This window comes from Amblyomma maculatum, chromosome 1 (assembly GCF_055883805.1).
Source record: "Amblyomma maculatum isolate TAMU_Amacu chromosome 1, ASM5588380v1, whole genome shotgun sequence".
Taxonomy (NCBI): Eukaryota; Metazoa; Arthropoda; class Arachnida; order Ixodida; family Ixodidae; genus Amblyomma; species Amblyomma maculatum.
Window position 1 is genome coordinate 27,612,179 of NC_139344.1, and position 14,318 is coordinate 27,626,496.

At 48.2% G+C, this 14,318-nt stretch overlaps 1 protein-coding gene across 1 annotated transcript in view; it reads right to left on the minus strand.

Annotated features, from left to right (window-relative positions):
* The window catches only part of LOC146202001 (uncharacterized), an 85,877-nt gene extending 74,071 nt beyond the window's left edge, over positions 1 to 11,806 (minus strand). Inside the window, exon 1 of the mRNA XM_084599969.1 lies at positions 11,695 to 11,806. Within this exon, the coding sequence (XP_084456095.1) occupies positions 11,695 to 11,806 (112 nt within the window). The remainder of the gene's footprint in view (positions 1 to 11,694) is intronic.
* Between the last annotated feature and the right edge of the window lie 2,512 nt (positions 11,807 to 14,318).

Genomic DNA, 14,318 nt, shown 5'->3' on the forward strand with positions numbered 1-14,318 from the left:
TCATTGGTATAACACTCTATGAACCTCTACGCAACTGGCTTAATGGCATGACAAAATTGGCAGAGGCTTAACTCAGGTAAGCTAGGGTATATATAATTGTAACCGATGACTTAGACATCGATGACCTCGCGTGCGTTTCTGTGAGGACGGAAGCAAGTGTCAGTGAAATTAGTCGTGAATAAGACCGTTGTTCTTGTTGCACGTTCTGCGCCCCCCTTCGTCGTCGCTTTTCAAGTTCCTCTTCTTACTCTTCCACAAATCGTTTACTCCCCTGATCAGCCTGGAACTGCGAGTATGCGTCACAATTCTTCTGGTCGGGATGCAGTGCTAGGTTACTCGGCGTCTGCTCTGAGCTTGGAAATTCGAAGGGACCACTAAAGAGCACTTAACTCACCGCTGAAATGCTGGGAAAAAGAGTTTTCCTATTTGGTTTGACTACCGTTGTGCTGAAAACGCAGATTCTCTTAGAATTGGTTGCTGCGTCGCAATTTGCGGTCATCCGTGGGCACATCGACTGAATCAGTTGAACGTTTTTACAACCTCTAACTAGGGTTAGCATATGGACACTTTCACGGCATTTCTTCGAGATTTGCCGCGATAAGAGTCACTTTGTTGCGGCTGAATCCCCGTTTTATGCCCAACAATAGCAGAGCCTAACGCGAAACCTCATTTCGCCAGGATTCCTTCGCCTTTCCATGGTGAGTGAAGCGCAGTGCTAGCCAGCTTTCTCTTTCACTCAAACTCTACGCTTAGAGTATCGGCTATGGGAGCATTTACACGACTTCACCTTTCGGATTCTAGACTCCTTTATCTGAGTAGCTGCATCCACCTCCAGAGTTTCAGCCGAAATACGAGACCTGTTACGGCTTTGGATGAGCCACATTTTGCTTTCGGCCGTGTATAACCACCCCCAGGATGGGCATTCCTAAGCCTTTATACATCATCCTTCCACGTTAGCTATAGAATTCTTCCGGTGGGAGCCACCTTACGGCAGCGCATCCCTCCATGGTCGCCATTACCTCCCGATCCACTAAGCCACCCGTTCTGTACCACCACATTTCTCTGCCTCTGGCACTGCCCTTTTTTATTAAAAAAGGTTGAGAGCTGGTTTCGTCTCCACTCTTCACTTGCTCACTGTGGCAGGTGGCATCTGAATTTAACTTAAAAATTATTTCATTTGCTACCTGCCGCGTGAATTCTCTGCAACCTGCCTACAGTAAAGGTGGCAAAAAAAAAAAAAAAGTATGGGGATGCTTAAAGGTGTGATCCGATAGCGTAGGCTATCAACCCACATATAAAGCCCCGATTTAGCCAAGCCGTATAAATGTGCCTGCGTGGCCTAGGAGTAACGTGAATGCATAGGGATTCTGGCAGGCTTATTCTGATATCACCCTCCCATATGAAAGAGACTCGAGTCGGCAGCTCTTGTTAAACGTAACGTCAGGCAACCCTATGTCCTGTCGGTCTGCAGCCATGTCAGTAATTCCGGATACCGCCTGCCTGCGTCGTGGTTGTGATATTTCGCTCACAATGCCTATGATGGCGCCGGCACTGGTTGTCTGGTGAACAGGGCCAAGCTGTCGCTTTAAAATTAAATGGCAACCAGCCAGTGGTGGCGTGGTGGCTGTCGGAAATTAATTCAATAAGTACGTGATTATGATCCTAAGGCTGCAGATGCCACGACCGAATGTATGGCCATTTGGCTAAACCAGTTTTGTAAAGAATGTTCGCTGTAAAAGTTCTCTGCGTGCACTCAGGCCTCATCAGGCAGTGCAAGTGAGCAGTGTTTGTATACGAAACCATCACAGCTCTTAGACAGCGAGCGAAATCTGTGCTGTCTTACCTTTCTAAGCAGACTATGACATGATTTCACGGGGCAGTCCTTGAGCTGCCTTCTTTGCACCTTGATATTCAGCTGGTCCTTGATCTCGTAAGCAGTGCAGTTGACACTTTAATATGCAAACCGAGGTGGAACTGATTGTCACACGCCCTCCGATTTCTTACAGGCACTGAACAGCTGCTTCGACGCAGGCTATGCGAAGTTCGACGCAATGCCAAGGATTACTTCCGCTGCTCGGTATAATTTGATGCGCACTGAAATCTCAGTATGCGAGCAGTTTTGCATTTCGCGCCAGTCGAAATGTAACCGCTTCCGTCGGGGATCCAACATGTGACCTCAGGGATACCAACATCCGCTCGCCGCGCCGAGTTTCCATAATCATGCGGCATAATGGCTGTCCCAGGGGAGGCGTAAAAGGTAAAAACGGTAAAAATATTGTTACGGGGAGGCTCGCCGGCGAACACAGGAAAAGAGAACATACAGATGTCCAATAACGGTGAGACGATATTTATGTACGCCGGCGCGCCTAGCGACAGCGCTCCTGCCCGCGCCTCCGCCCGCTTCTTCTTCCTCGTCCCTGACATTACTCGAGACCACCGAGGGATCGTCCAGATTTTGGACAAGGAAGAACGAAGATGATGAAGAGATGCATGCCATGCTGATGCAAAGATAACGATAGTGAAATTGCCGGCGAACGAGAGACTTGCTCGCATGTTCGGTCACACTGTCAGCCTTGCTGCCTAGAGCGCAGGCCCTTAAAGCTGCCTGAAGACCGCAACGTCATGACACTCAAGGGCTGTAGTGGACTCGGCCACCGAACTTCACGGATCTCGGGTGCGATAAATTTAAAGGCGGCGACGACTAATACGAGCGGCAGAGCTTTCACCTTTCCTCGCGCGCAGCGAAGACTTGCGTCTTGCGAATAACAGCCTTCTAAATGTGCTCCGCCGTTCAACCGAGCTGAGCGAATCTATGAACAGCGAAGGAGCTGCCGCTCACTCGTTCGGCAAGCGCCTATAATTGCGAAAGAGACCACGCACGTCTAGAATTTTGGAGAGAGGCGAGTGGCTTACCTGGTAAAGCTGATAGGAGAAGCGTTGCGGCCGAGGCGTTGTTGTTCTCCTCTAATGTGATGGCACATACTCACACAGGGGGATCGGACAAGAATTCGGGTGCAGAGATATTAGATTTTGAGATGCATTACTACATCGCAAAAATAAATAGAAAGAAATGCTAGGGAATAGAGAAGGAAATGTAAATAGGAAAAACCAAAATAAAAAAGAGTAAATACTAACGCACGCAGTAGGAGAATACTAAGATTTATATGTACAGATTAAAAATTCAAAGCATATTAGCAAGGTAGACGTTTTGTTTCTATTAAGAAGTTTTGAATGGCGTTAAAAACAGGCCTGTGGCTGTACCCAAGCATGGTGGCACCGAACGATAATAAAATTTGGCTGCTCAAATTAAGACCCAGCTGTTGTAACGGCTTCTCTAAATACCGTTTTCTCATCACGGTAAAACGGCGGCAAAATATCAAGAAATGACCTATTGTTTCCGGTTCCCCGCAGAATGCGCAGACAGGAGAAAGCGCCAAACCAGACCTGTCCATATAGAAATTTAGGGGCGGAATACGACAGCGTAGCCTTGTTAGAGAGACCTCAGTCTTCCTTGATTGACATGATTTCCTATTCCAGTAATACTTGAGATGCAGGTAGTCATCCGATGATAAAACAGATCCAGACTTCGTACTTAATAAGGCACGCCTCCGAAATCGTGCTGCTGTTATGTACGCTGTTGCCGGGAGGATGGGCAACACAGGGCCATTCAGAGATTCTTTAGCTAATCTATCAGCAATCTCACTGGCTGTCACATTACTGTGGCCTGGTACTCACACTATATGTATGAGGCTAAAATGTGAGGGGAGCAATGAAAGAAAGGTGTTTAAAATTGGCGAATCCATATTCGAAGAAAGCGACAAGCACAAGGAATAAGAGTCCGTAATTACAGTCACTGTTGAGTATGGTGGGTCTAGTTTGCGCAGAGCAAGCACCACCGCCAGCAACTCCCCCTGGAAAATATGAGTAAAATCCGGAATACGGACTGAAAAAGCCCAGTCTAAAAGCGGACAGTATATTCCAACGCCGGCTTTTTCATTAAATTGAGAAGCATCAGTTGCTATCATTATGCTAACGGGAAGACTTTGTAAATGATCTTCTAATAATCCATTTAAAATGTGAGGGGATAGGTGTTTTGCATTATTTGGGAAAATGTCATCATAGAGAGTTTGAACCGACGATGCACTTACTTTTGTTGGAAGGATGTTAGAAAGGACTATGTGCAAAGGCTGTAACAGATTTTGCGCTAGAATTACCTGCGGGGTATGAAACCGAGGCCATCCGACTCCAAAAAAGGAGTCTGGCTCGCAACAAAAAATTGATAGGGAGCGGTGGAATTGTGATTATGTTTTTTTTTTTATTTTTAGATACGTCTGGACAGTCAAGAATTGTAGTCTAGCTAACAACGGTGGTATTCGGGCTTCAATGTATAATACATTGTTAGCCACAAATTTTGGGAGCCCAAGGCATAATCTAAGCGCTTCCCGCTCTAAAAGAACAAGCGGGCAAATTTTGTAAGCAGGTGAACCAGACAATAACACAGATCCAAATTCTATAATTGGGTGGACATACATAACATAAATAATTAAAAATGCGTCTCGCCGCATCCCAGACCTTGGATTGCTTAACCTGCGCAACATACCCACAGCACGAGCCCCTTTCGCTGCAACATGTTCAATGTGATCCCTCCATGCCAGATGGTCATCGTAAATCACCCCTAGATCTTTCAAAGACTTAACTTGAGGAATAATTTCCTGCTTAAATGTTAGAGAAAGATTTAGCGGATCCTGAATATAGAAAACAAGGAAAGCGCACTTTTTAACGTTTCAATGTAAATCTTAAGTCACATAACCAATTTTGAAGGGAGCTTAGGTACGATTGCAGGCGCCTGTTGAGAAATTGAATGTCACGTGCAGCCGTGAAGAACGCGATGTCATCCGCATAGATATACGTGCGAACATCTTGATGAGTGGGAATTGAACTCATTAAAATGTTAAAGAGCACGGGCGAGAGAACTGCCCCTTGAGGGACATCTCTGGTTTGTTGATATCTGCCAGAATGCACTCCATTCAATGAATAGTAAAATTGTCTGTTTTGTAGGAATGCAGATATCCACTCAATTAAATGTTGTGGAAAACGTAGAGTTCCTAATCTGTGCAATAAAATTCGGAGCTCTACACTATCATAAGCCTTCTCTGTATCGAGAGTCACTAATGCAGCATGCATTTTTTGCGCCGCGCAAGAAGAATTCGACTCTCAAGGTCGGTATGTGCATTCCATATTGAGCATTTTGCGCGAAATTCGATTTGACAGGGACTAAGAATATGTTTTTGTTCCACAAACTCGGTAACCTGTTGGAGTACGACCCTTTCAATTAATTTTGCCAAGTTTGATGTTAAAGATATTGGTCTGATATTGTCCAAAGTATAGCCACCACCATTATGTTTCCGTAAAGGAATCACTTTGGCTAGTGTCCAGTCACCAGGTATCCAAGAATGAATAATTGAGTAATTTACCAATTCTAACAAGGAATTTGGAGACACCTCAAAGAGGATCTTTAAGATTTTTGACGTTACTCCATCAGGGCCAGGCGCAGCAGCTGGCAATGTCATTACAATCGAAGAAAGCTGAGAAAATGTAATTTTAGGGACATCCTTAACCGTATCTACTGGGCCTACAAACATAGGGGATTTGGGAAGCGTTGACAAAAAACGCTTTTCTAAACCTTTAGCGATGTTTTCTACTGTTTTAAGAGCTTCTTTAGGAGTCGATACACATGAGGGTAAATTTTCTGAGACAGGAATCTTTTTCCGTGATTTTAAAAACCTGAAAAGTGCCCGTCGGTTATTAGATTGTGAAAGGTAATTGAAATGCTCAGTATCATAATTATCTTTCGCTTGTGCGACTGTGCGTTTAAATGTAGCTGCAAAAAATTTATAATCATGCCAATTTTTGGGGCACTGGTTGTGAAGGAGCTTCATCCATACAGCCTTTCTTCTTCTATAATCACGCGAACAATCTGCATTCGACCATTTTGTTGATGTATTTCCTTTAGATGCACGTACTAAGAATTCACACTTCTTAAGACAGGATGCAATAGCCTGGCATAATGTTTGCGATTTTAACACTTCCGTAGCCTCAACCACTGACTCAAGAGACGAAATCAAAAATGAGTGAAACTGGTTATAATTAACGTATGATCTCAACTGAGATGTCGGCGGAGTTAAGTGGCAGTTAACCTCAAAAACAATAGGTATATGGTCGCTAGATGTGCCACCATGAACTGTCGACCAATTTAGTATAGAAACACTAGTGCTTGAAAAAGTTAAATCTATCACTGATTGACTGTGAGCACGTACAAAAGTTGGTAAGCCAGAATTCACGCAGTTAAGGTTATTGTCTGAAAGCCAATCCCACAGACGCTTGCCGCAGGGATCCGTCGTGTAACCCCACGAAACATGGTGCGAATTAAAATCTCCAGCCAAAATAACCGAATTTTGACAATTAACTAGTAGGTGGTCTAGAGATCTGGTGTCCTGAACACCATGAAGGAAATAAACATTCGCTATGTAAACGGACTGAACCCTGGAATTTCAAAATCTAAAGCCAATAATTCATAATCTAAAGTAAAATATTGAAAAGAAATCTTAGCCCTATGACAAAATTTTGAAGAAACCAGAATTAGTAACCCCCACCTCTTGACTGCCGATCTTGTCGGAATGATCGATAATTTTGTAAGTGAAAATGTTTTTCAGTTGTAAGCCAAGTTTCTTGCAAAACAATTATGACTGGATTCTGTTTTAAAGAAAGATAAACTAAAGCTGTAGTAGCTGAAAAAAGAGATCTACAGTTCCAATGAAGTACTTTTAACGTTCTTATGGTTATGTAATCCGGGCAGCAGCAACTGCCTGCCCCAAAATGTTTTCCTTTGGTCTAGAGCCTAGCTGTTGCTTTTTTGATTTTGCCTGTGGGCGTGGTGATGACTGGTTTGACAACGGGGATCCACTACGTTTTAGAATTCGCGTATCTGTCTCTCCCATATCTGCATCATGAGCCTCGTCTGACTTGTCAGAATTTTGCATAGCTGATGCGGAAAGAGGCTTATTTTGCGAGCAAGACATTGCAGCTAATGAGTGCTGCACTGATAGTGAATGCCCAGGTGGCGTAGGAGAAACCATAGCAGTTTGCACAGCCTGAGAAATGTGAGCTGCCAAGAACGTTGGATATGCATTCTGTGACTGGTGTCACAATCCTATCGACCATTTTGGTCATGGTTGCTTCGACAGCAGTTATTATGGCTTTATACATCGAGGAGTCTAATGATGCTCCAAAACGGGCTGACACACCTGCATACCCATGAGCTCTCTCTTTAATTTCTTGAATTGCGTCACGCCTCGAGCAACGTTTGCGATCACTAATCTCCACAATTTGCATTTCATGCGCTCTAGAAGGACATTCCAAAGAATTTGCTGAGTGAAGTCCGCCGCAAAGACAACATTTGACATTTTGATCGGAGCATAAGTGTGCCTTATGGGCATCGCCGCATTTGCAACACCGCAAAGGGGATTTGCAACCGCCAGCAGTATGGCCATAACGCCAGCTGTTGTTGCACTGTAGATGCTTTGATGGTAGGGGATCTACTCTGAATATTAAAGGCCACGCTTTAATCTCCGATGGACAGACTGTGCCTGCAAAGGTAGCAATAACCGATTCTGTCGACACCCGAACATTATTGACCCGAACGTTATCGGGCGCGTGGCTGTGGTAGACGTGGCGCGAGCGGAACCCGGGGGCACGCTGTCCTCTTTATCTTCTACAGGCGCCGCAGGTGCGCGAGACCGCTCATGAACTGCGAACAAGTCGGCGGCCAGCGGGTTTGCCGCTGTGGGAGGCTATACTGGCCAGCTCAGACCCGTTGAAGCAAGTTTGGGCTACTGAGTGGGCTCATAAGGTCGCCGAGAGCGACGGACATGAGTCCATTTAAGTGTAGCGCCCACAAATCGCTCATTGCTGAAATTAATGTTTTCCAATCCAATCCACTGCCGCTGTTTAAGTTTTATTTAGTGTGGTGTATTAAAAGCTCCAAAGCGACGCAGGCTATCAGGGACCATGCGTAGTGGAGGGAGACGGAATAATTTCGACCATCTGGGGTTCTTTAACGTTCACTGACATCGCACCAGGACACACAGTGAATATTGCGGCGCACTGCCATTTTCTTGTTCAATTATTCGTATTTTTATTGATGCTCTTATTTTTTTTCGTTCGTTTTCGTTTTTCAGGACCTGAACACACTGCGTATTTGTGCACAAGTGACGGTTTCCTGCTCGCTTCGCCCTTCTGTGTACCTCATTATGCCGAGCCCAAAATACGCAAGCACTACAGTAACTTAGTCGGAAGCCGAACAGTTTTTTTTCGCTGAGTGAGAGTGTAGTTTCTGCCGTTAAATATGGCCAACCGGGAAATCGCGATCTATTCTACATTTAGTAAGATCAAGCAGACTGCGCTTTGCATATTTTTTACTTTCTCATCCGATGTCGTTAATACATCGTGCCATAAAACAAAATGATCTGCTGTAATTTCTATTGCATCATGATCAAAGCAGCGCCAGCAAAAACTATTCGCAGATAAGACGCATTTCTATTTACGGTTGTGCGGCGCAAAATCTTGGGAAATGCGCATATGGGTATATCCATCGAGAAATATAGGCGAACAAACCCCCCCCCCTCTCTCCCGCTCTCTCTCTCTCTCTCTCTCTCTCTCTCTCTCTCTCTCTCTCTCTCTCTCTCTCTCTCTCTCTCTCTCTCTCTCTCTCTCTCTCTCTCTCTCTCTCTCGTTTTTTTTTTTTTTTTTTTTTTAGCTTTCCTCGGAGAATCATCGCAAAATGTTTGACCGGTGCTTCTTTGTCGCTCTGTATTTCGCCATAAAGTTAAAAGCACGGCCTTTATCCTTTGCGAACTTCTCAATGACAATCAGTCGTTGGTGATTCTGTCACGCGAATTTTAATATCCGAGTTTTCGCACTAGGTTATCTCATTAGCTCGAGCAATCTGTAAAAGCCATATGAACGTGGCTGCGTGGCTTAGGAGCCAAGCAGGCACGTTCATACGGCTTGGTTAAAGTGGGGCTTCAAATGTCCAGTGGTCACCCACGCTATCGCGTCATACCCTTAAAGACGGCGCTTAAGTGTTACCAACAATTTTTTAAGCGGCGTTTATAGCAACAAATCTAAGATGAAAATGGGATGACCGCTTCTATGGAAACAAGTTGTCTGATAATATATTTCAAAGCACATCGATTTGCAGGGTCCCTGGGTCCGAACAGCATAGGGAGCTGCCCCGTACAGCAAGATATCCGTTGTTGTCTGTAATGGTCTCGGTGCTGGGCAGGTGCCTAGCAAGTGGTGGATGTCGCCTTCGACATCTCGGGAAAGGCACCAGGGGCAGAGACACATTTCTCAAAAGTGCTGGTCACATTGAGGGCAATCCTAAATTTGAACCTCTGAAGCGCGGGTAACAGTGCGTGGGAGGGGGTTATGCACACGGAGCATGCGTGCGCCGCCGGAAGACGCTCCTTTGTCATCAGGAGGAGAGTTGCATCATCATGGCTGAGGACTGTGCAATGCACCTGCTGGTGCCTGTAAGTAGTTCAACTGTACATTGTTGTCTCAGGGCTAGGATGGGTCATGCCGGCTACTTCATCTTCACTCGACGTCTTGTGAACCTGTCTCGCCCATTAAAGAAAGCTCTTTTTAAATAATAAATCAGCTGGTTTCCAGTGAAAATGGGGTTGTGCGCGTGGCTTGACTGTGATGCGGCGTTGCTTCGGCAGAGCTCGGTGGATTGTACCTCGATATACGAGACGACAGGAGGTGTCGGAGTCCTGCCAATGCCGCTTTCTCTGCACACTGCACTGTTTTTTATGACTCACTGATTCTTCTTCACAATGCATGAGCGAGTACATTGCAGCGCATTTCATGATTTCCGATTCGCGTCCGGAACATAAAAACCTAGATACCTACTCAGCTTCCGGATTGGTCGGTGTAACCAATAAAGGTTTACGCAACTGAGACATCCCCTCCATAACCACCTTTACCAACAACTTTAATTAATGCTGGGAACAAGGCAGCTTGCCGGCCTATGGAAGGAGGCTAAAGTAGTGTTCATCCCAAAACCAGGCAAAGTGCTTCTCCCCATCAATCGCTGACATATTTCCCTCACTTCTTGTGTAGGAAAAGTAATGGAGAAAGTAATTCATATACGACTCTACAACAGTAACGGGAGCTTCCCCACCTGCATGTTAAGTGTCTGTCCGGGTCTGGCTACCCATGATGTATTCCTCCAGCTAAAACACCATATCCTTAAATAAACAAACTAGCGATGCACGAGCCGTTTCTGGTGTAGACCTCACTCTAAAGCATTTGATAATGTAACACACTGCCATTCTTGATAATTTACAAGCGCTACATGGAGGCACCCATATAAATGGCCTTTCTTAGCAACGGAACAGCAACCGTCACACTGTGGGCCTCCATACGCTCCCAGACATCCACCTCATGCTCGCGATTCTTTCCGCGATTCTGTTTCACATTTCTCTTACTCATCTCCGACCACTTTCTGAAATTACAGCCATGCATTTCGCTCACTATGCGGATGACATCACTGTTTGGGAATGCCAAGGCATTGACGCCACCATGATGACCCATTTCTAAACTGCCTTCAACACCACTGACACACAAGTGGAGGAGAGAGGCCTGTTCTGCTAGCCTTCTAAATCCCAACGCTTCTTCTACTGACTCAAACCCGCACACCTTGATGCACACCTATCACTCTGACACTCGGCATGCAACCCATTCATTTAGTAATTCAAATCAGAGGACTAGGAATGACCCTCTATTGCCATGGGGCTCATATAAGTGTAATCAAAGTCCTACAGGCTCCCGCTCAACGAGGGGAGATGGGATGTTGGGAGGGGAGGGGGGGGGGTCATCATCTTGGAGTCGCTCTCGTCGTCGTCCTCGTCATCGGCTCCGTCGCCAACGCTGCGGCCAGCAGGTCAGCAGGCCTGGTGGTAGGCTACAGTTGTGCAGTCAGGCCGTACTCCTCCAGGAAGGCCAGCAGGAGCCGGTGGGCTGCCAGGGGGCTCCTGGCCGGGAAGAGCAGATGGTCCTCGGTGGCAGCAGGAAGTCCAAGGACCCGGTAGCCTGCCTCCATCTTGCGACGGTGGTGGGCGTGTGCTGGGCACACACAGAGGAGGTGCCCCAGCGTTCCTGCATCACCGCAGGAGAGGCATGCTGGGGAGGGGGCCCGGCCACGGACATACAGCTCCGTGGGCGTCCAGGAACCTCCGGTGCGGAGGCGTAGGAGGAGAGCTCGCTCCCTGCGGACGAGCTTGTCAGACAGGCGGTGGAATGTCCTCCCCTCGGCGATGCGCCGATCAGGGTGCAGGGCCCTTACCGTCTTCTTGAGGGGGAGCCTAGAAAAGTCAAAGGCAGATACATGGTGAGTCATACTTACCTTGTCGGAGTGGGCCGCTTTGGCAAGTGCGTCGGCCTCGTCGTTGCCCTGGATGCCCGCATGGCCCGGGATCCAGTGCAGTGAGAGGACAAAGCCGGCATCCTCCAGGGCCTGGAGGCACGCTCGTAGGTGGCAAGCCGATAGCTGGAAGCAGGACGGCTTGCGTAGGAGCTGCAGTGCCGGCCTCGAGTCGCACAGGATGGTATAGAAGCCTGGGGGCTGACCAGTCTCCAGGTAGTCCGCTGCCAGGTGGAGGCCCGCCAGCTCGGCTGCGGTAGAGCTATCTGGAAAGGGGAGCCTGCAAGAGCTGGACACCCCCACCTGTGGGGCCGTCATAACCGATGCAGCCTGGCCCGTGGAAGGCAGGACCGAGCCGTCGGTGAAGAGGAGGGTGCTCCCTTTGCACTCTTCAATCAGGGCTGCGGCGGCCTGGCCCAGGGCAGCAACTGGGGAGCGGCGCTTGCTGACCCCCTCCAGGTCAAGGGTGACCTGTAAAGGAGGACGTGTTGGTGGAGGAGGGAGGATGGAATACCCTGGGGCGTTTCCGATAAAGTCCTTGTATACAGCCGTCAGTTGTCCCATCGTGAATGGGGGCGCTGCGCAGCTGTGTCAGGAGGGAAGCTCCGTCAGGGGTGTGGTGAAGGCGGTCCACGTGAGTGAGGCCTCTCTGGAGGAGCTGCAGGGTCAGGGGGTAGACACCGGCTTCCGCCAGTGTTGCCGCAATCCTAGAGCACTGCGTTGCTCCCAGCAGGCGTCGGATCCATTTCCTGCGTGCTCCGTCCAGGATGTTCACTCTGGTGGGCCTGAGGGAAACAAAAGGGAGGGCATAAAGTATGGAAAAGGTGGCGGCCGCCTCAAACAGCCGGATTGCCCATGATGTTGAGCAGCCGTTGACCCCTGCAAGAAGACGTTGGGCTGCTCGGCCAACCCTCAACCAAGCATACATTAGCAGAGCCGCATGCGCTCTTCCCTATAATTACCCCTCACCAGTAGGGAACACGATCGAGTAAACACTTTACTCCGCATTTGCACGGAAGCAGCCCTGCGCCTTCCTCCCAGCACCTCTACACTCCGCGTACTCAAGATTGTGGCACATAATACGTATGAAGATCTCTGCGGGTACACGCTGACAGTCCAGACGGCACGCCTTTCACGTACACCACCAGGTCGCGCAACTCTATTCTGTACACATATACCCAATAGGACTTCGATCCGGAGGCACGCACTATCACCTGCAATTCGCTCCAAAATTCTAGTGCCCCCACCCCTACCAAAAAACATGAATCCAGCACGGGACGGGATCCGCAGAACAGCCAGGGCGCAAGCCTTATACAGACAATATGGAGAAGACCCCAGTGTAGCCTATTTCGATGCGGCCACTTATGAAAGCGCCTATAGTAAGTACTAGCAGTCACAACAAGCACGCAAAACTTCTCCATTTCTTTAATTCTCGCTGATCCTGCAACCGAGGCAGAGGAGGCAGCCATTGAGCTAGCCATGACCTGCACGCCGGCCACTAAAATCATGCCGAACTCCAAGACCACTGCCATTGACGTTTTCAATGGCACAGCACCCCTCGCCACCCATAGCCTTTGCGTTTTTGGCAACCCCGACAATCCGTCACCCTTATTAAGGCGAGATTCATTAATGCCTCATCGTTGTCGACAGAACCTTGTCGCCGCCGGGAATCGAACCTCCACTCCTTGGATTCCCAGCTAGGCGCCTTACCAACTGCGCCAGGCCCCGGATCGTGAAACTCTCTTCATAATTCCGCTTGTCTCAGCGTGAGGATGATAACGGGATTCCGCGAGTGACAGATACTGCGCCTTTCCTTTCCTGTAAACGAATTATAGAACGCTGGGGAACTTTGAAGTGTTCAATGAAATGCTGGCTGTGTTCGACAAGGGGCGTATGCTGTACCGTCACGACAGGTCATGACGTCACCAGACGATTCATGCATATACGAAGCTGGCCCCGCCGGGCGTCCGATCCAAGCGTCGGTGCGGCTCCTTTCATTTGCCGCTTGCTCGAACGCCGTACCACACAGCAAACAAAAACAAACCCAGATGTCTAGGAGGCGTTAGTACAGCAGGCATCAGCGGCGTTTGAAATTGATTTATAGGATAGAAAAGGCGCAGTATCTGTCACAATTCGCCACGGACACATGTACCACTTCGTAAAGGAAGGGATGATTGTGAGAGTGAAAGAAGAGAGGGAGATAGAGGTGCCGTAGTGGAGGGCTACGATCCATCGCGCTATAATGGCTTTCGCACTTTAGTGGTCCAAAGTGGTTCCTAGATTTTTTTGGATGCCCGGCATGTTGGCCGTCCCGGTAACGAAGAGGCTCTCTCCCTGTCCAGGGTCTCACTTTCCGGGCTGGGACCTTCCTCGGATGCTGGGGTGTGCCTGCTGTCCTATCGTGACAATCCTTACCAACTACCGCGAAAATAGAACATACTTAACCCTTGCCCCGACCCTCAAAAGCAAAACGTTGTCCCGGCTCAGGCTACAAACGCTCCATACCCCATCCTTCTCCACGCCCGCTTTCTTGACCAATTTCCTTCTGCCTGCAAGCTCTGCGCCAAACGTGGCGGCTTTCGGCACACACTATTCTGCTTACCCTCATTCCCATATCCTCCTGCGCTAGAGGTTTCCCTAGATTAAAGGTCCTCGGAAACGGCCCCCAAGAAACCACTGATAAACGTGTTCAGTGTGTAGAGAGCCGAATATCAAGTATGAAGCCCTCGTGAGGATCACTGACCAGCAGCAAATTGCTGGTAAGAGCGATAGCCGTGATACAAGCTAGTTTTTGCTCAAGCCAGCTGCCGCTGGTGCATTTCGGCTGATC